This window comes from Alligator mississippiensis, chromosome 4, assembly GCF_030867095.1.
Source record: "Alligator mississippiensis isolate rAllMis1 chromosome 4, rAllMis1, whole genome shotgun sequence".
NCBI lineage: Eukaryota > Metazoa > Chordata > Crocodylia > Alligatoridae > Alligator > Alligator mississippiensis.
In genome coordinates, this window is record NC_081827.1 from 90,811,100 (window position 1) to 90,831,514 (window position 20,415).

At 46.7% G+C, this 20,415-nt stretch overlaps 8 protein-coding genes across 8 annotated transcripts; 4 read left to right on the plus strand and 4 right to left on the minus strand.

The window, feature by feature from the left end:
• Positions 1-1,080: 1,080 nt before the first annotated feature.
• LOC132250098 (histone H3) lies at positions 1,081-1,636 on the plus strand. Its single transcript, XM_059726289.1, has one exon. The coding sequence runs from the start codon at positions 1,151-1,153 to the stop codon at positions 1,559-1,561; it is 411 nt and encodes a 136-aa protein (XP_059582272.1). The 5' UTR covers positions 1,081-1,150; the 3' UTR covers positions 1,562-1,636.
• Positions 1,637-1,981: 345 nt separating this feature from the next.
• On the minus strand, positions 1,982-2,424 carry LOC102564062 (histone H2B 8). The gene has a single exon (XM_006269498.4). The coding sequence runs from the start codon at positions 2,405-2,407 to the stop codon at positions 2,027-2,029; it is 381 nt and encodes a 126-aa protein (XP_006269560.1). The 5' UTR covers positions 2,408-2,424; the 3' UTR covers positions 1,982-2,026.
• On the plus strand, positions 2,398-4,091 carry LOC102564287 (histone H2A type 2-C). The gene has a single exon (XM_059726285.1). It carries the CDS (start codon positions 2,728-2,730, stop codon positions 3,109-3,111), a length of 384 nt encoding a protein of 127 aa, XP_059582268.1. The 5' UTR covers positions 2,398-2,727; the 3' UTR covers positions 3,112-4,091.
• A 622-nt stretch (positions 4,092-4,713) lies between these two features.
• On the minus strand, positions 4,714-5,359 carry LOC102564514 (histone H1). The gene has a single exon (XM_059726280.1). It carries the CDS (start codon positions 5,340-5,342, stop codon positions 4,731-4,733), a length of 612 nt encoding a protein of 203 aa, XP_059582263.1. The 5' UTR covers positions 5,343-5,359; the 3' UTR covers positions 4,714-4,730.
• A 2,181-nt stretch (positions 5,360-7,540) lies between these two features.
• Positions 7,541-11,895, plus strand: LOC102567691 (histone H3). The gene has a single exon (XM_019480864.2). It carries the CDS (start codon positions 8,720-8,722, stop codon positions 9,128-9,130), a length of 411 nt encoding a protein of 136 aa, XP_019336409.1. The 5' UTR covers positions 7,541-8,719; the 3' UTR covers positions 9,131-11,895.
• A 2,237-nt stretch (positions 11,896-14,132) lies between these two features.
• On the minus strand, positions 14,133-15,215 carry LOC102564753 (histone H2B 1/2/3/4/6). Its single transcript, XM_006269501.4, has one exon. The coding sequence runs from the start codon at positions 14,825-14,827 to the stop codon at positions 14,447-14,449; it is 381 nt and encodes a 126-aa protein (XP_006269563.1). The 5' UTR covers positions 14,828-15,215; the 3' UTR covers positions 14,133-14,446.
• Positions 14,977-16,269, plus strand: LOC102565680 (histone H2A type 2-C-like). Its single transcript, XM_006269504.3, has 2 exons — positions 14,977-14,981; positions 15,180-16,269. The coding sequence occupies exons 1-2, from the start codon at positions 14,977-14,979 to the stop codon at positions 15,553-15,555; spliced, it is 381 nt and encodes a 126-aa protein (XP_006269566.1). The 3' UTR covers positions 15,556-16,269.
• Positions 16,270-16,368: 99 nt separating this feature from the next.
• LOC132250099 (histone H1-like) lies at positions 16,369-17,221 on the minus strand. The gene has a single exon (XM_059726296.1). The coding sequence runs from the start codon at positions 17,167-17,169 to the stop codon at positions 16,513-16,515; it is 657 nt and encodes a 218-aa protein (XP_059582279.1). The 5' UTR covers positions 17,170-17,221; the 3' UTR covers positions 16,369-16,512.
• Positions 17,222-20,415: the final 3,194 nt, after the last annotated feature.

Genomic DNA, 20,415 nt, shown 5'->3' on the forward strand with positions numbered 1-20,415 from the left:
GTTATGATTAAAGGGCCCAGCGGTTCCCCCTCCGGAGGCGTTTCAGCGCCCGGCTCCTCTCGCTCCGCTCTCCCACCGCCCAGACTGGGAAAGGCGGTGAACACTGGGGAGGAAGAAACTGATGTGTCAGGAAAGCCGATTGGTCAGATTTGTTTCGGCGGGAAAATGCTTGAAATTCAAAACTGGGGATTAAAAGGGAAGGCAAAAACGACACTATTCAAAAGTAACGTTTGGACGTGGCTTTTCTTTTAAGCAGATCTTAGCGACAAAGGGACAGGAGCAGGTGCGGGATTCGCTTGTCATTGGCAAAACTGGGCTTCTTTCCGGAAGAAGATTGTTAAGACATACGAACATGAAATAGTTTTAAAGATGAACGTATACTAATACAGAGAGTGTATTAGAATAATGAAGGAAAACAATCTGCCTACTGAGTTAAATATTGGACACTGCAGTTTAAAATGGCTGTTTAAGATCTCAAACTATCGCTCGTCTCTTTAGGCTTTAAAGAGCAGTAAAGAAGAATAAAGATGCCCTTTCTGAGGGAGGGACGCCCCTCAGTCTGAGAAAAGGAAAGAAAAGGGCTTGTGTGCCCTTCCCCCGTCTGCGAAACCGCAAACTAAACGCAAAAGGGAAGGGGGGGGGGGGGGGAAGGGAATCAGGCTCATTCATGCTGGGATGCAGCTGAAACTCCCTTCTGTGCCTGAGACTTTATGCCTGTTATGGTTGTTCATTTCTTAAACGTGGGGCATTAAGTCCAGAAGGAATTGATAGCTTTTGAAATAGCAAAAGCAAAACAGCAAATCTCTAACATGGATGTGGGTTGCGTGGGAGAGTAGGAATATAGGTGCAAGGGAACCGCGCGAAAAAAATATGGTCTAAAGATGATCATGTTCAGAGCGCGATCTTGTGCTTCCCGGTTCAAAAAAAACAGCAAAACACCAAAGAGCGGGAAAGTGGCCACTTGGATGGCTTTTGCTGTGTGCCTAGCGAGGACATTTCAAACTATCCAATAGTATTCAGGCTTTCCCAACCAGCCAATCGGAGAGGAAAGGCGGCTATAAATACAGCCGGTACACACTCTCTTCATTCTTTTCTGTTTTTGCCGCTGAGTTCTGGTCTCTCCTTAGCTCGCACCAATCTTTCCACAAGCATGGCCCGCACGAAGCAGACTGCGCGCAAGTCGACCGGTGGCAAAGCGCCCCGCAAGCAGCTGGCGACCAAGGCGGCCCGCAAGAGCGCGCCCGCCACGGGCGGCGTGAAGAAGCCGCACCGCTACCGGCCCGGCACCGTGGCGCTGCGCGAGATCCGGCGCTACCAGAAGTCGACGGAGCTGCTGATCCGCAAGCTGCCCTTCCAGCGCCTGGTGCGCGAGATCGCGCAGGACTTCAAGACGGACCTGCGCTTCCAGAGCTCGGCCGTCATGGCGCTGCAGGAGGCCAGCGAGGCCTACCTGGTGGGGCTCTTCGAGGACACCAACCTGTGCGCCATCCACGCCAAGCGCGTCACCATCATGCCCAAGGACATCCAGCTGGCCCGCCGTATCCGCGGCGAGAGGGCCTGAGGGACTGCAGCGCCTCCCGTCTCGATCGCTAGGAAACAGTTCATTAACCCAAAGGCTCTTTTCAGAGCCGCTCAATCCCCACTCAAAGGTGCTGGAACATTTTCTTGGAGGTTTCCATAACACCATAGGGTGAAATAAGTGTTTTGTTGCCATCTCTAATTTTTAAAAATCACAAGTGAATTGGTACCGCTGTCAAAAGGATGTGGGGTTGGGGGGAGACTGGATGGAAATCCTAACCTTTCGGAGAAAAGCGAGACTTGGAAGGGGGAGGGGAGAGTAGAATGACAAAAAGTTTAAAATCACGGGGTTATGACAGCCGTTAGAAACCGAAGGAACTCCCGGCCCCTCCCCAACCCCAGCCTATGTGGGAGAGTTGAAAAGTGAAAACAGCTAATACAGCTCTTTAAAGGACAAAGTGGGTGGCTCTTAAAAGAGCCTTTGGGTGAAACGATGCAAGGAACCCGTTTACTTGGAGCTGGTGTACTTGGTGACAGCCTTGGTGCCCTCGGACACGGCGTGCTTGGCCAGCTCCCCGGGCAGCAGCAGGCGCACGGCGGTCTGGATCTCCCGGGACGTGATGGTCGAGCGCTTGTTGTAGTGCGCCAGGCGGGACGCCTCCCCGGCGATGCGCTCGAAGATGTCGTTGACGAAGGAGTTCATGATGCCCATGGCTTTGGACGAGATGCCGGTGTCCGGGTGCACCTGCTTCAGCACCTTGTACACATAGATGGAGTAGCTCTCTTTCCTGGTTCTCTTCCGCTTCTTATCCCCTTTCTTCTGGGTCTTAGTTACAGCTTTCTTGGAGCCCTTCTTGGGGGCGGGAGCGGACTTGGCGGGCTCAGGCATCCTAACAGGCTCTAAAGCTCTTCTCCAGACTATCTGAAAAAGTGACAGTTATGAGCCCCAGCCCTCTATTTGTAGGGTCCCTATGCAAATAAGCGGATTCCGTTTAGTCGGTTTTTACTGGACGCGAGAAACAAGAGACCTCATTGCTACATGGCGTCCCTTGCCATTGGTCAGGGGTTGGATTCGCCTCTCCATTGGCTGCGGTGGCAGTGAACGTCTCATCTTGTCACCAATCGCTCAATAGCTGTTTGAAAGGCGAAAAATCGATGGATTATGTTGTTTTCTTTGGCACCGGGGAGTCGGCGATAGTCTGAATTGTCATGTCGGGCCGCGGCAAGCAGGGCGGGAAGGCGCGGGCCAAGGCCAAGTCTCGCTCCTCGCGGGCCGGGCTGCAATTCCCGGTGGGCCGAGTGCATAGTTTGCTCCGGAAGGGTAATTATGCCGAGCGGGTAGGGGCTGGAGCCCCGGTCTACCTGGCGGCCGTGCTGGAGTACCTGACGGCCGAGATCCTGGAGCTGGCGGACAACGCGGCGCGGGACAACAAGAAGACGCGCATCATCCCCCGCCACCTGCAGCTGGCCATCCGCAACGACGAGGAGCTCAACAAGCCGCTGGGCAAAGTGACGATCGCGCAGGGTGGCGTCCTGCCCAACATCCAGGCCGTGCTGCTACCCAAGAAGACCGAGAGCCACAAGGCCAAGTAAACCCAGCGCTGAAGGCAGAGTTGGTCACGGAAAAGTTACCCCAAAGGCTCTTTTCAGAGTCACTTATACTTCAAAAAAAAGGGGGGGGGGGCGGGGGGCTCGATTATCGAGGGAGATCAACTTGGGGAGGGGTGTTTTAATATTTATTTAATTTGCATGTTCTCTTTTGACGCGTTTCGTGTTAGTATGAATAACTACACATCAAAGCCTGTAATTTCTCTCGTTTCACATAATACGGAAATTAAAAGAGAGGAAAGTGGGTGTTTTTCCTTTCTGCTGTTAAGGAGACTAGGGCCACAGCACATTCTATAAGCTACCGAATTGATCTTGAGTCAGCTGTTCCAAGTCCCTGAACTTAATTGCCTCCACAATGAAACATTAACAAGAAACTTTTGTTCCGTTTGTCTGCGGTGGATTCTATTCCTAATACCATGGCCGAGGCTGATACCAGATACTGATTCAATACCTGGTTTAGTAATTTTTCTTTATTATTGGCCGGGTGACTTTTATCATGAGCAGTCTGTCCTTACACTGGATACAGTGAAAAAAAATCATTTTTGTGTGAAGATGTATATTTTGGAATATTCTATAGGAATTAAGTGACAGATGTACTTATATTTAGGGAGAAACCCTGTTCCTTTATATTGATATAGATCTTAATTATTTCAGTCATTTTAATTGATGCGTTTCTAAGAAACCCTTGGACTAGGCTTTTCTAAAGTATCAGAGTGAAAGTATTTCAATGACAGGCTACAGAATGACAGGGTTTTTCTGTTGTTTTTTGTTTAGGTTTTTTTTAGCATTGGTTAAAAAAATCAAAGCACAGCCTAGGGGGGAGGGATAGAATGACTTATACAAGGGCGAGTGTGTATAGCAAGAAATCATGCATGAATCAAACAAAAGCAGAACAAAAATCAGAAATAGTGGCTTTCGTGTGGTTTTAGTTTAAGATTACAGAGTAAACGTGTTCGAATGGGTAATCATTTTGACTTCAACCCTAAAACAAACCCACTTTTCCACTCCGCCTGGGTAAAATGATGTATGGACACAGTTGTCAAAACTCTTCACCCCTCAGCACTCTTCCCTAAATTAGAGCTTTTTAACTTTTTTTACAGATTTCCCCTGAAAAGATAGATCTGGGAAACTTTTCGTTTAGTCTAGCGTTATACAAGATGCTCTAAATTAACAGTTTAGGTAAAGTTTTTAGTCTATCTCCCCCTCCTCCCTACCACCAAGACACTGACAGAAAAAGGAAGTGTGTAGGTAGACGACTGTCTCTTTTCCTTTTTTTTTCAGGAAAGTTGTTTGTGGTAATTGGCTAGTGTTAAGGTAGGTGTCAATGTATTGCCACAAAAAGCAAGTTAAACACTTTCCTAGATGTTTAAGCACCGGTAAAAGAACAGTGTGTAATTTAAGGTGGACCACCCCCCCGATAGATTATGTACTGCATTTGGGGGCTGGGGCTGTTACAGAACACTTGCCCTACCAGGGAAACAGGTAAGCACAACCCAGTAGGATGATAACTGCTTTGGTGTTTTAGCTCCTTTCCCGAGTGGGTGGGTGGCTCTTAAAAGAGCCGTTGGGTTTATTCACGCAACAAGAATCTGCTTGAAGCCATTTTACTTCTTGGGCGCTGCCTTGCTTGCCTTCGTTGCCTTGGGCTTAGCAACCTTGGGCTTCATCGCCTTAGCCTTAGCAGGGCTCTTCACTACTTTCTTGGCCTTAACAGGCTTGGCTTTTTTCGGGCTTTTAGCTGCTGCCTTTTTGGCTGTGCCGGCTGCCGGCTTCTTGGCTTTCTTGGGGCTTTTCTTCACAGCTGTTGGGAGCTTGGGCTTCTTGGCTACGGGCTTCTTGGGCTTGGCCGCCGCCGCTTTCTTGGGCGCTTTGGTTTCGCCCGGTTTTTTGCCCAGCTTGAAGGAACCGGAAGCGCCGGTACCTTTGGTCTGCACCAAGATTCCCTTGTTCACCAGGCTCTTGAGCCCCAGCTTGATGCGGCTGTTGCTCTTCTCCACATCGTAGCCGCCGGCTGCCAGCGCCTTCTTCAGGGCGGCCAGGGACAGCCCCTTGCGATCCTGCGAAGCGGAGACAGCCTGAGTGATCAGCTCGGTCACACTGGGACCCGCGGGCTTCTTGGCTTTGGAGCCTCCTGCCGCCTTCTTCGCCTTCTTGGCGGGGGCTTTTGCCGCAGGTGAAGCGACAGCGGGAGAAGCTACAGGCGCGATCTCAGCCATGGCAGCAAACGCCCTGCCTGAAGTGGAAAAAAACAATTGGCGTGGGGGTTCCTGTCTCTTATTTATACAGAAGTGCTGCTCTGTGATTGGTGCGTTAAGGAGACCGCCCAGGGGTAACAGACAGAAATCTTTTCTTGGCTCAGTCTGTGTTTCTTCAGTGTTAAAGAAGTGGGATTTCTCGTCATACATGTTACAATATTCAGCCAGTTTCTTAGCTGGGTGATGGGGCACCATGGCATTTTTCTTCTGTAGAGTTTCCCTTTGGAAAGGCGACATGGAAGTTAAAGATGAGCCACTGAAATCTGGTCCCAGAAATCAGAGACACCTCAGCAGAAGGAAAGATTTGATTTTTCCTTTTTAATTCAAAGTATTTCTTCTCTTATACAGACACAACCACAGCAGCACCTTATATTTTAGATGGTTTTCTGTACTGTAGTGCCTAAAGGTATTGGTGTGTGTCAATGTGGGGAGCATGAATGAACAGCGAAGAGGCAGAAGTTAACACAACTCTATTAAGATAGATTGAGGTTTGGAGCCATAAACCAAAGTTTATAGATTTTAACAACACTTAATTCTTTTAAAGAATTCCCTTGCCCCAAAACATTAGGAGATAATTTAAAGACTTGTTGGAGTATTTTTATAGCCTACAAAATTATTTTCGGATTATCTCCTATTTTGTACATTTCTAAGCAATTCAATAGCAGAATTAAAAAAGCTACCTTTTTAGGATTTGGATGTATTCTACTGTTATTTGAGAAGTTCGGGGGGGGGGGGATTCTATATACTGAAAGTGTTCTTCCAATACTAATCTGCATCTGTGTCTTAATTGACATTTGAGGGCACATTTACAGGGAGGTATTAAAATGTATAATAAATCAGAAACAACCTTGTTGAAAAAAACCCTAAAGGTTACAGAAAGCCTAACTGAAAACCAAAATCCTGCATTTGTTTCACCATTTAAATGACACTTGGGAAAGTGGCTTCTCCTCACAGGAACAGTAATGTTTTAGTCATACATTCATTTCCTCCATAGCTTCTTGAGAATGTTAATGAATCCTCTTGTCAAATGTAGGATGGTACACAGTAATGTGTAACTTCTGCTCATCTGGCGTTTACTATTCCTATTCAGTTTTCAGTACATCTGCAGATCAGACCCTGCCTTATTTTATCTGGTGCCCAAAAAAGGAGAAACTTCTAACAATGGATATTTTCTTGGAAGCATGATTAGGCAGACTATACTACTGGCTCCAGTACAGCAATTGCATGGGAAGAGTATTTTAAAATCTAAGGCAAATTGTGGAACACATACACGGGAGTGACACACAGGAGCTTACACTGAGAAATCAAGTTTGAAATTCTAAGGGCCTCTTATTTTATGCAATTTACATAGACATCCCATATTGATGGCAATTTCAAATTATAACTGCATATAGAACTAGAAAATGCATCTGGACTATAAGGAATCAACATAGAAATATGCCTAAATATCTTGATAATCACAAGCTCCATGTGGATTTTTCCCCCGTCTGCATAAAAACAAAGGTGGTTGATGTAGGGAGGGCAAGCAGGGCCAAAAACTCACCTGTTCTCCACCCCCCCCCCCCCCCCCCATGTCGAGCAACAGAGAAGCACAAGAAAATAAGAGACAGGAGAGGCAAACATTCCCCTCCCCCCCCCTCTTTTTTTTTTGGCTTGCTTGCTTCAGGTTTTCAATCATGTCCAAGACCTTCAGGGACTTCCTATATAATGTGGCTAATTGGTTTTACAATCACTTTTAGAATATTTGAGTGAGCAAAGGGCTTAGGTAGCTTGGTAAGTACTTTCTAACGCTATCTAAAAGACACTGCGGTAATACTCAGCCGTTGTGACTGTAAAGCAAATCTCTGCAGCGATCTATGAAGAGACATGTAGGATGTTAAGTGTTTCTTGGAGAACGTGATCTGAACTGTTCTTAACATGCCAAATGGTGGCAACCAGGGTATCATCAATGCTTATAAAAGCTTGGGTTGTGCTTTGTACAGGTTTGATGGCTAAGCCTTCCTCACCCTCCGCCCCCTTTTCTTTAATTTCACCGCTAAACATTTCTTCAGAACCACCTACACTTTCACTTTAAGAGCTGTGCTCCGACAGTACTTTTTTCCTTAAAATATTGGGGGGGGGGGGGGCTTCTATGTAAAAATGTGCACCGTTCTAGATCACTCAATCTACCAAGTCTCCTAGCAATGTGGAGTTCTCTGTATTGTTCAGTACTGATGACTATATAAGAATGAAGATGTTCTTCTTTTCCTCGATAAAAACAAATTTCCTGAAAACTGTTCTCTTTCTTTCCAGCCCAATTTGAGAATTTGCCCGGAAGAATGAACAATTGCTTCACTTTTGAAAACCCCGCGCTGCCCAGTGATTGGCTAGTTACAACCCAGCTCCATAGTCTCACTGACACAATAGGCAAAGACAAGTCGCGCGCAAATCTTCACCTCCCCGGTCGAGGATGTTTAAATCTTCACTCAGTACGAGATCGTCTCCTCTACGATGCTCTGCTTCACTTCCAAGCATATTCGTAAAACAATGAGGAGATTAATTTGCAATTATAAATCTGAAAATAGGATCCTATTCAAAAGGAAGTGTGTGGGGGCGGGGGGAGGTGCTTGTAGGGCGGTGTTTTCAAAGATTTAGTGTTTTGTAGGCACTGCAGCTTGATCCAACTAAAACGTCGCTCATTATTATTATTTTGAGAGGAAGGTAAGGCGGGAGAGGTGAGGGAGAGAAGTTATGTCTTAATAAACTTTATCCCATGCTACTGTCCCTTTGCCTTTTTTAAGGCAAATATATTCTTGACAGAAAAAAATAGGTCAGGTTGAAAAAAAAAAGATGGACTTTTTAAAATCTTTGGTCAATGTACATGCTGTAAGGGATCGATCACTATGCAGACCCCTGAGGTCTCATCCTTTCGGGGTCTGAGGGGGACTGCATACCCTCTGTCATCCTTAGATGATTGTTCACTTTTAAGAGAAAAAAAAGGCCTTGAATTTTAGTAATCCAGTCCATGGGTAAGACACAGAACAAGAAAGAAAGAAAGGCAGGGAAAGGAAACAAGCTCACTTCTCCCCGCTCCCGCCCCACCTCCAAATTAAACCCAAAGCACCAAAAAAAAAAAAAAAAAAAAGCCAGTGAGCTGGGGGGCCGGCGAGAAGGATCAGTTTTTAATTGTTCTAAGCGCGGGATTTTCAAATTTTCAAACTATCCAATGACATTTGACCGGTTGCTACTAACCAATCAGAGAAGGGAGGTGGGTATAAATAATACCCTAAGCGCCGGGCTTTATACATTGCTGTTTATTGCGTGCTTGATCTCGTTCTGGAAAGTCGTTGTCACTGAGAATGGCCCGCACGAAGCAGACTGCGCGCAAGTCGACCGGTGGCAAAGCGCCCCGCAAGCAGCTGGCGACCAAGGCGGCCCGCAAGAGCGCGCCCGCCACGGGCGGCGTGAAGAAGCCGCACCGCTACCGGCCCGGCACCGTGGCGCTGCGCGAGATCCGGCGCTACCAGAAGTCGACGGAGCTGCTGATCCGCAAGCTGCCCTTCCAGCGCCTGGTGCGCGAGATCGCGCAGGACTTCAAGACGGACCTGCGCTTCCAGAGCTCGGCCGTCATGGCGCTGCAGGAGGCCAGCGAGGCCTACCTGGTGGGGCTCTTCGAGGACACCAACCTGTGCGCCATCCACGCCAAGCGCGTCACCATCATGCCCAAGGACATCCAGCTGGCCCGCCGCATCCGCGGCGAGAGGGCATAAAAGCCGAAGGTCGCCCCCTGCCTGGCATTCTGAAACCCAAAGGCTCTTTTTAGAGCCCCTCCAACTTCACTGAAAAGAGCTGGAACATGACTAATTGAAACGTGATAGCTGCTTTTAGGTGTAATACGAAGGGCAAATACATTGTTAACAATATACTTCACCTGTCCCCATGGCCCCTCCTCCCCATACACAAAGGACTAGATCATTAAATATATTCAGAATGTTACAGGTAGTGACTCAGTGATTCAATTGCATATTCATCACCAATTGATTTTTAAACTTGATAGGATTCTGCAGATAAAGCCACTGCCCAGACCACTTCAGTCTCAACTCTCCTGTGTACTTGATAATCAGAAAACAGTGTCTTTCTTCTGTTATTCTACCAAGTCTGTATAATTCTTATTACATTATATTTCTATTTTATTGCAAAGCATTATAGTTCTTTTGTTCAGTTTTTCATTTTGGCAAGATGAGTGTATTTATTTAACTCTAACCTAAATATCCTGCTGATTTTAGACATTTTGCTGATGTGCTTGTATGCTTTTTCTCTTGTAGTCTGTTCCCATTTTTAATGGTAGATTCACAGACACTGTTGTATTACTGAAATCTTTCCCCAAGTTTTATTGGCAATTTACTCTTTAGGCTCCTTCAGCTTTTCCGCAACTTTAAACGTTTGTCTCAAAATCATTTACACACCATCTGATTTAAGCTTCAGCCCATCCTTTTCCTATTTGTTCCCCTTCCTCTAAATCTTCAGCACATAAGAAACTAAATTCCTTTTTTAAGACCATTTTTCTCAACCACATACTGAGATCCTGGATTTCCTTCTTTTATAATCTATACACAAGGTCAATAATTTATAGGTGTGGACTATAGACCTAGAATAGGCCTAAAAGATAATATATACTTAAATCCATATAGACCTGTAGTGTTTCACAGTGATATAAATCAACATAGCTACACTTCCTGTCTGGCTTCTCGCTGAGCTACTTGGCCAGTATTTGGGGCCAGTCTTACTAGATTAAGGTGTGTGCGCGGTTTCCCTCACACTGACTGTTGTAGATTTGGTGACGTCTGGGTGGCTGAAATTGTCCTGTTCACAGTTGTGTTATTTGGGGCTTTGTCCCTGCACTGGGGAAATAAACCATGTTTCAAGTTTGTTTCCCATCTCTTTATTAGTGAGACTTCTGCCAACAGTGTCAGAACCTGACACATCCCATCCCCCAAAAACACACACAGCTCTATATAAAAAAAAACCAAACACATAATAAATTAGTAGCTCATGTTTTGAGGATGTTAGTGTGCAATCAACATTATCTTAGCCATGTCTTGATTAAATAGTACCAAAACTATTAATGGTTGAGACACAGGCTAGGCCTCTTTAGGGTGGTAGAAAAGGATTAACTCATTTAAATTGTCCAATTTAAGGCTTGCTTGATGTTCATTGCCACTCTGGAATCTAACAAGGCAGTGACCAACCTAGGAGTTGCCTGAAAGGATTTAGTGGTTTAGAATTAATGTACATACCTTCTATTTTCTTTATTGAGTTTCTCTTCAAATCTAATCGTAGAATCATAGAAAATTAGGGTTGGAAGGGACCTTAGGTGGTCATCTAGTGAGTCCAACCCCTCTGCTCAAAGCAGGACCATTTCTAAAGAGATCATCCCACACAGGGAGTTGGTCTTAAAAACCTTCAAGGATCGAGATTCCACTAACTCTTTGGGTAACCTGTTTGCTTTATTACCTTCCTGGTGAGACAGGTTTTTTTCTTATATGTAACCTATACTTCCATTGCTGAAACTTGAGACCATTGCTCCTTGTTCTGTCATCTGCCACCACTGACAACAGTCTAGCTCCATCCTCTTTGTAACTACCCTTCAGGTAGTTGAAGGCTTCTATTAAATCCCCTCTCAGTCTTCTCTTCTCCAAACTAAAACCCAATTCCCTTAGCCTTTCCTCATAAGTCATGTCCCCCAGTCCCCTCACCATTATTGTTGCCCTCTGCCAGACTCTTTCCAATTTGTCCACTTCCTTTCTGTAGTGGGGGACCCAAAATTGGACACAGTTCTTCAGATGTGGCCTCACCTGTGCTCAGTAGAGGGGAAGAATCACTTCCCTCATTCTGCTGGCACTGCTCTTACTGATGCAGCCCAAGATGTCATTAGCCTTTTTGTAACAAGGGCACACTTGGTTCATATTCAGCGTACTGTCTACTGTACCCCTAGGTCCTTTTCTGCAGAGCTGCTGCTTAGCTAGTCGGTCCCCAGCCTTTAGTGGTGTGTGCAATTTTTCCGTCCGAAGCGTGGGACTTCACACTTGTCCTTATTGAACTTCATGAGATTTCTTTTGGCCCAATCCTCCAATTTACCAAGGTCTCTCTGAATCCTAGCCCTGCCCTCCAGCATATCTACTATTCCCCCCCAGCTTGGTATCATCTGCAAACTTGCTGTGGGTGCACTCTATGCCATCTTCCAGGGTGTTGATAAAGATATTGAGCAAAAGAAAAATTGAACTGGAGTCTACATTCCTGGTTAACTTGGAAGTTGACAAGATAATCAAGGGAGGTAGAATATAGATTGAAATAGGAATGTACTAAAATGCAAGAGAAAGAAATAGTAAGGTGTTATTTGGCTGTATGTGTTAACTTAAAATTGGATGGTTCAACAATGGTACATATACATGCATTTGTATAAAGACATATGTTTTCAGGGGAACTTTGGATTTGTGCATGACATTCATCTACCCCCTCCCTTTATAGTTTTAATAAAGGCTATTTGGTTTATACTCACCAGATGCTGGAAGACGTGTCCTTGAAAATAACAACACCCGTGTCACCTCATTGATCATAGTTCTTTTTGTATCACACCAATTTTCAAAACAGTTGTGGTGCATTCTAGTTTTAGACCAGGGGTCCAAACTCATCCAGCACTGTGGACTAGATCAACATCGAACATTGTGGGGCTGGTTTCTGGGCCAGATCAGACAGACAAACCAGCCCCATATGCCAAATCTACCACATCACTTGATGGAGCAGTCACAATGTGTGGCATGGTCCTGTTCTGGAGCTAAGCTGTATGCAGAGGCTTCTCTGAAACCCATGCTGGAGCAGGCACTGCATGCTGGACCATCTAGTGACTGGCATGCTGCCTGTGGATTACCTCTGAGACCCATGGGCAACATGGTAGGCTAAATCATAGAGGTCTGCGGTCCAGATTCAGCCTGCAGGCCATATTTTTTTACATCTCTAAATTAGCACAATTTAACTATTTATGGAAGTTCTTTCACCAAATGACCCTAAACTTGCACCATTAATATTACCACTAGGCCTCAGTTCTGAAAATATGTTTTCTGTGGTGTCTGATTACGTATGTAGATTATATTATATTTCAACATGTAAATCCTTAAGCAAAAACACTGCCTCCAGTGAAAAAGTTTGAAAATATCACCATAGTATCTCTCTCCCCAACATGCTATACTGGCCAGGATGAATCAGTGGTTTGGGCTGTTATTTCCTATCATGAAAAAGCATTTTATGAATAAGGGGTTCCGAGACATATGGTAAATAATCAAGGCAAAGCAGGAAATCTGAGCATGTAAATAGGAAACAAAGGGGTTGATTTACGTAAGAAACCAGATAAAAAGAAGTGAAAAATTTTCTACCGTCTAGTGGTACAGAAGGCCAAAGAGGAATAGGCATGCTAGTTTTTGTACTCAACAGTATACAATGGAATAATATGCATACCATCACACCTTGCTACCTTTGAGTTCCCAGCACAAATAACATCTGGGTCATCTGAAAGAAGCCTGGCATGAATCCAGAAAGAAAAGCCCATGCCTTTGGAGGTATAACAAGATGCTGTAAGTGCCCCACCACAATTCCTCTATATTGTTACCAAAAAAGCTCCTTTTTATTTTTATTTTTTAAAGAAAGACTGCATAGTCAGTGGTGTTAATAATTTTTATTGCTGTCCTAAGTATTCTAAAATATATTTCTAAGCGTTTTTTGGAGACTGGCATTTTCCAGGGGAGGCATGGTTTTTGAGATGGTGGAAAATAAAATGTCAGCCTTACAGTGGGTTAGTTTATTTTTCTCTGCGGAGCCAGCCTGTATGCCTCTCCATGGGGTTTCTCATGCTGTTGAAAGCATGTGGTTGAGATGAATGGAACGTTTCACAAGTCTGTGCCTATGTTGTAGAAATGTGTATAGGCCCATCTCCCTCAGTGGTAGCCCCAAAAATCTAATAAACGGCTTGCACTCCTTTCCCTTGTGCTGCCTCCAGTAAATGTATTCCCTGATGGTGCTTATCAAATGAATTTTCCCTGTAGTTATTCCAGGGAAACCAAAATGCAGAACAAGAGCACAGAACAAGAGTTGAAGTGATGTGTGCTCATGAAGTCTCCTTGAGAAAGAAACCTTAACCCATGACATCCATCATGTAAAATGCCATATGCTTCCTCTTCCCTTTGAATAAATGCATAACATGCATCTAAATCGTACTGCCCAATAAATAAATCACAACTTACATTTCCAGGAATTATAATTAGATCAGTTTTAATTCCATAATATCCACTATTCTGGCTACCTAAAGAGGAATAAGAGAAAAGTCAGTAGATGAAAGCCACACGTAACAAGTGCAAACGGTCTGAAAACCAGGTAACATTATTTGCTTGTTAAAAAGAAAATAATAAACTGTTGGGGGGGGGAAGGAAAGTGTATTTTTGAGAGAAAATGCAGTAATTCTCTGCAAGTAACCTAACCACTAAATTACTAGGTAGAAGAGGGAGCAGTGCTTTCTCTTTCAGCATGTCTTCCCCCACCCCCCTGAGTGGCCCAATAAAATGCCTGTTACTTATGCTGCACTGAACTATTTAGCTCACCCTCCTCTGCCTTCTGCTAAATTTCAGATGCTTAGTACAGCTATATTGGGCAGTAGAAACCAGGGCAAGTAATGTACTTCTCCCTAAACGTTTTTTTCCAGAAAAAAATAACTTGAGACCCAACTTAAAAATCAATTGCTTTTATTCTATTGTAGTGCATTTATTTCCCAAGGCTTGATTTCAGGATAATTTTCCCCTTAAACATGCAAGACATACACTTAATACTGGAACCCTTTTAGAAACTAAAACATTCTAAACACTGCAAACTTAGATAATCAGATGTAGTACTTTCTTTGATCAAACAATGGAAGGTGATAGCTGAAGAATTTAGAATACAAAGGAAGACACAGCGATACTTAAGCTCTTTTAATGATTAAGTGGGTGGCTCTTAAAAGAGCCTTTGGTTGAAACGATGCAGAAAGCCTGCGAGGAGCCCGTTTACTTGGAGCTGGTGTACTTGGTGACAGCCTTGGTGCCCTCGGACACGGCGTGCTTGGCCAGCTCCCCGGGCAGCAGCAGGCGCACGGCGGTCTGGATCTCCCGGGACGTGATGGTCGAGCGCTTGTTGTAGTGCGCCAGGCGGGACGCCTCCCCGGCGATGCGCTCGAAGATGTCGTTGACGAAGGAGTTCATGATGCCCATGGCCTTGGACGAGATGCCGGTGTCTGGGTGCACCTGCTTCAGCACCTTGTACACGTAGATGGAGTAGCTCTCCTTCCTGCTCTTCTTGCGTTTCTTGTCGCCCTTCTTCTGCGTCTTGGTGACCGCTTTCTTGGAGCCTTTCTTGGGGACGGGAGCGGACTTGGCAGGTTCCGGCATCCTAGCAGACCTCTTTCCTATCTCTCGAAAGAAGAATCAACGCACTGTAAAGCAGCACAACTCTAAACACGGAAGTCCCAACGTATTTATAGAGAGCTTCGATAACTAGCTAATCTTCTTCCTAAATTTTAACTGGCTGAACTATTCAGATGACGCCATAAGAGAAGCACGATTGGTCAGAATAAGATTCGTCTCCCCATTGGCTGCCGGTGCAAAACTTACTTTCCAGCCTATCAGCAATCAAGTCGCTTGAGAAGAGGTATAAATACTGAGTGCAAAAAAAAAAATAGGGATTTTTTTTATCGGAGCTTTCTGTATATCGCTCTCCGCTTTATATTGTCACTTAGTGCAGCTATGTCAGGCAGGGCGGGAAGGCGCGGGCCAAAGCCAAGTCGCGGTCCTCGCGGGCCGGGCTGCAGTTCCCGGTGGGCCGGGTGCATCGGTTGCTCCGGAAAGGTAATTATGCGGAGCGGGTCGGAGCCGGGGCCCCGGTCTACCTGGCGGCCGTGCTGGAGTACCTGACGGCCGAGATCCTGGAGCTGGCGGACAACGCGGCGCGGGACAACAAGAAGACGCGCATCATCCCCCGCCACCTGCAGCTGGCCATCCGCAACGACGAAGAGCTCAACAAGCCGCTGGGCAAAGTGACGATCGCGCAGGGCGGCGTCCTGCCCAACATCCAGGCCATGCTGCTACCCAAGAAGACCGAGAGCCACAAGGCCAAGTAAACCCAGCCCTGAAGGCAGTCTGCCTCGGAAGAGTTACACCAAAGGCTTTTTTCAGAGCCACCTCCCTCGCCATAAAAAGGGCTCGGTTATCGCTGGGGTCAGTTACAAGCAGGAAAAGTCATTTTATTTGCAGCTTACTCAAGCGGCCGGGGGATATTGGCGGCTGATGGGGACTTTGCTCGCGCGCATAGGTTTCCGAGCAGCCGGGAGCTCTCCCTGTAAGCCCCGCTCCCCTCTGCCCTCCTTGTCCCAGCTCCGCCTCGCAGGCTCCTTCCCAAACATTCGGACGCTGAAAAGCGGGGCGGGTTGGCAGGGGCGAATCCCAGCGCAGCGCGGGCTTTTCAAAACAGCGAAAACGAATTAAACCTGAGACAGGCAGGAAGTTTAAAAAAAAAATGTATTGTCCACTCATCACCGGCAGCAACAGCCTCACTCCTCCACCCCACCCCCGCCCTCCCGAACCGATCCCGCCCCCACCAGCGCAGTAGAGGACGCAGATAAGCGACCACCCTTTCTGCCCCTTATTCCGCCCGCCTCCCCTCTTCCAGCTCTTGGGACTGGAGCCATTATTGCTCAACCGCGGACTTTCCCGGGGTAAGGCCGGGCTCTGGCGGCTCCGACTCGCCTGGAAGCTGTCCCCTCTGCCTTCCCTCCACTGAGTCCATTCCGGGGTAAATGAAGCTGCTTCTCCAATCCTGCTTGCAAAAAGCAGAGAAAGTCACAGCCAGAGAGGTACAGGGCGCACGCTTTCCGTGGCAGGAGGCTCCTTGCTTTTCTTGTCTATTTAACAAAGAGCAGAGACAAAGCGGGGGAGCAGAGAGAGAAAAACTTCATTAAAAAAGTCCAGCGGGGATTTCTCAGCCATCCCAGAGTCGCAGCTCCCTTCAGGAAGGGGTGGGTGGCTCTTAAAAGAGCCGTTGGGGTTGTTTGCACGACAGGCGTCTTCCTCCGCTCGCTTTACTTCTTCTTGGGCGCCGCCTTCTTGGCCTTGGCTGCCTTGGGCTTGCTGGGCTTGGGCTTGGCGGCCTTGGGCTTCACCGCCTTGGCCTTGGCCGGGCTCTTGGCGGCCCGCTTGGGCTTGGCCGCCTTGGCCTTCCTGGGGCTCTTGGCCGCGCTCTTCTTGGCCGCCGCGGCCGCCGGCTTCTTGGCTTTCTTGGGGCTCTTCTTCACGGCCGCCGCCTTCTTGGGCTTCTTGGCCGCACTGGCGGGCTTCTTGGCCGCCGCCTTCTTGGGCTTGGCCGCCGTCTTCTTCTTGGGCGCCTTCTCCTTGACCTCGCCCGGCTTCTTATTCAGCTTGAAGGAGCCCGAGGCGCCGGTGCCCTTGGTCTGCACCAGGGTGCCCTTGTTCACCAGGCTCCGGAGCCCCAGCTTGATGCGGCTGTTGTTCTTCTCCACATCGTAGCCGCCGGCTGCCAGCGCCTTCTTCAGGGCGGCCAGGGACAGCCCCTTGCGCTCCTTGGAGGCGGACACGGCCTGGGTGATCAGCTCGGTCACGCTGGGCCCCGCGGGCTTGCGGGCTTTGGAGCCGCTCGCCGCCTTCTTCGCCTTCTTCGCGGGGGCCTTGGCGGCGGTGGCAGAGGCATCAGGCGCGGCTGCGGGTGCTGTTTCCGACATCGCTGGTGACAGACGCTTTCCACTAGACAGAAGAAAACAATTGGGCTGGAGTAGGTCAGATGCCTGGTATTTTTAGAGGAGAGATGCTCTCTGATTGGTGCGTTAAAGAGCCCGCCCAGCTGCAAAGCAAAGCAGCTCTTCTGCCTGCTCAGTTTGTGTTTCTTTGGAGTTAAAAAAGTGCATTTTCGCCTCAATATCCGTCCCCAAATCACCCCATTTCTTTTCTGTGAGAAGGGAACAGAGAGTGCTTTCGTTCGGTGAAATATCCAGGGGGAGAGGCTAAAGACGGATTTAGGAGGAACCCAGAAACTCTGCATTCAGGTGCTGAAGGAAGCTCTGAAGTGAGAAAGTTTTGTTTTTCCTTGCAAAATAAAAATATACCTTTCAAGACAACGCCGGGTCGACACGTGCATTTTATTCCTGAGAGGGTTTTCTTCAAGTCAGAATGAAAAGCAAGTGATTTGAATGGATTTTTTTCTGTGTAAAGTGTTTTTGAAGAGAAGGAAGTAACACAATTTGCTCTCTAAGCTTTGGATATGGATGGAGAATTGGCTGCCTTAACTGTGTTATTTACATCCTAAAAACATTTAACTTTGTTGAAATAGTGCCTTATACAGCATGGCATGGGAATGAGTAAACATCTATAGAGTAGTATTTACAACCTTTACTTCTATATGAAAGTCTAGAACATACTTTGCCTCTCCAGATGTTACAATAGAACATACTAAGGACAAATGAGCTGGTTTAGAGTTTTCCTCCTTTTAAAGTAACTTTCTTGCTATTTGAATTATTTTACTAAATAGCATCCACTGTCCTTCAAATGTAGCAAACAAATTATTTTGCTGTTGTAGTATTTTAATCTGAGACCAAAAACACAATAGAAGTACTTATGGCATTGTTTGTTCAATCTATTCCAATAAGAATATTCTAAAAGTGATTTTAAACGATATGGGATGAAACGCATTTAAAGGATTGTGTTAGAATGTCTGTCTGTTTAAAGTCACTAGCTATTTTTGATTCTGCATTTTGTTTTCTCTCTGCAGGTACTGGAAGGTTTACATCAATTGGCACTTGTCCCCAGTAATTCCTTAGAGCTAATAAAACATTCAGAAAGAGTTAAATTAATTTATATGACACTGCTAAGAGGGTGAGGGATTGTTATAATGTCTTTCCTTTCCACAACAATGGTAAGAAGTTGGTTGAAGTGATCTTATGATTAACTAGGTGTAAACAAGGGAGCAGTTATCTCCTTGGGAACCACAAAAGTGGTATATCATTCATCAAAAATCCATATTTTCTTGCATATAACTGACACCTTTCCCCCCAGATCAGCTGGAGTAAACTGGGGTGTGAGTTATATGCCAGGAAAAGGGCTCTTCCTGGGTCTGGAAATTTGGTGGGGTAGGGGTACAGACTGTGGGCAGCACTAATTGCTTGAACTCAGAGTTGCCACAATTAACGCTACAACCTCTTCCTACTCCCGCTTTCTCCCTTCTCACCCCCAGCCTACACACTTGTAGACCCATGGGGAGCCTTTTCTAACCACACTCTGAATTAGGATAGCAGGTGGGACTGGTCCACGGACAGACCAGGCAAGCCATTTGCAACCTGGCACATGGCTCCAGAGCCATGCTGTAGTTCTGGACTTGGAGTTTGGGTCAGAAGCCAGTGCAGTGCGCTGAACTGGGCCCGAGTCCTAACACTTTATATATCTGGCCCTGCCACACAACCCCAGAATAGCACACTGGATTGGTCCTGGTGTGTGGACCCCAGCCATAGGGACCTCAGACCCTTGCTATTTATCTTTTACTCCACAAAAAGGTTTTTTTTTTCTCCCTCTCCAAACTATTACTAAAACTGTACAATCAACCCGGTTGCATAACCAAAAGGCATAACATCTGAACCTGTCATAGGTAAAACGGGGAAAAATGATTGTCAGTATACTGCTGCTGAAAAAGTTTATAAAATGTGCTTGAGAGATCCAAGGAATAAGGCCAAGCCCCTCACTGTAGCAAAACCCCCAGTTTTTCTTTTGTTTCCTTTTATTTTATTTTAACATACCATTCCCTCTCTTCCTCAACTATTTCTGACTTTTTCTCTCCCTCTCTATTCCCTATAGATAAGTATGAGTAAACTAAGACATAGGATAAGCTTTAGCATTTTTGTAGCAAGTTTTTTTTCTTTTCTCTCTCCTTCTTTGACTCGCTGTTTTATATTGTATAATTATTATGTTTATATTGATTTTTACTGTGTGATTACTGTTTTACTGATTTTTACTGTTGTTTTAAATTGATACTATATGATTTAGGCCTACATTTGTAAGTTAGCGTAAGCAATGTCAAGTTATGTCAAGTTATGTCAAGTTTCCATTTTGAATGTCAAGCCTCCATCTTGTGTCCGGTTGTAATGTATGACTCATGTCTAACCAGTCTCATGTAAATTGGTTCCTAAATGAATGGGGGTGAATGAGGCTGCTTAAGATGCAATGGTAGCAAGCCTCTACGGAATAAGCAACTCAAGGACTAGACCATTGACTCACCCAGGAACCAGGGACCCATCATTTGAAAGACAAAGACCCTACAGAAATCAGCCAACCCACTATTGCAACAGTCACCTGGAACTGCACGTCCTCACCTGGAGTGCACATGCTCAGTACACCATACCTGATCCTTGCCACTAAGGCAGGGGCAGGCAATTATTTTGGGTGAAGGACCATTTACCCAATTTTGGCAAGCTGTCGAGGGCCGCATGGGTAGCCCCTTGACAGGTGCCCCACCCCTGGTCACCATCTTGGGACCAATGTCCCAATGTCTTGGGACCAATGTCCCAGGGCCAGCGCCGGCAGGGTCCAGAGTGGAGGGCAGGCTGGCAGGGGTCTGTGGAGCTGGGCTGCGCTGCAGCAGCAGGGAGAGGGGGGAGTTGGCCCAGCTCCATAGAGCCCCTACCAGATGGGAACCTGTACTGCTGCCCTGCTCTGGGCCCCGCCAATGCTGGCCCTGGGACACTGGTATGGGCCCCTCGTTCCCACTGGCTGCCACACCCGCTCGCTCCCAGTGCCCGCCTCAGCCCTGCGGTACAGGCGGGGAACCACGCAGCTCTGCCCCCACGCTCGCTGGCAGGTTACAAGCTGGTGCTGAGTGCAGGGGAAAAGTGGCTCCTCCCCTCCCCCGCCCCATGGCCAGTGCTCCCTGCTGCAGCTGCTCGCAGCCCATACGGGGCTGTCCTGAGCAGGCACAGGCAGTCCCA

Bases quoted from the DNA above. Each gene is read 5' to 3' on its own strand.
- LOC132250098 (XM_059726289.1), top strand. From the start codon at position 1,151: ATGGCCCGCACGAAGCAGACTGCGCGCAAGTCGACCGGTGGCAAAGCG.
- LOC102564287 (XM_059726285.1), top strand. From the start codon at position 2,728: ATGTCGGGCCGCGGCAAGCAGGGCGGGAAGGCGCGGGCCAAGGCCAAG.
- LOC102564753 (XM_006269501.4), bottom strand. From the start codon at position 14,827: ATGCCGGAACCTGCCAAGTCCGCTCCCGTCCCCAAGAAAGGCTCCAAG.
- LOC132250099 (XM_059726296.1), bottom strand. From the start codon at position 17,169: ATGTCGGAAACAGCACCCGCAGCCGCGCCTGATGCCTCTGCCACCGCC.
- LOC102567691 (XM_019480864.2), top strand. From the start codon at position 8,720: ATGGCCCGCACGAAGCAGACTGCGCGCAAGTCGACCGGTGGCAAAGCG.
- LOC102564062 (XM_006269498.4), bottom strand. From the start codon at position 2,407: ATGCCTGAGCCCGCCAAGTCCGCTCCCGCCCCCAAGAAGGGCTCCAAG.
- LOC102564514 (XM_059726280.1), bottom strand. From the start codon at position 5,342: ATGGCTGAGATCGCGCCTGTAGCTTCTCCCGCTGTCGCTTCACCTGCG.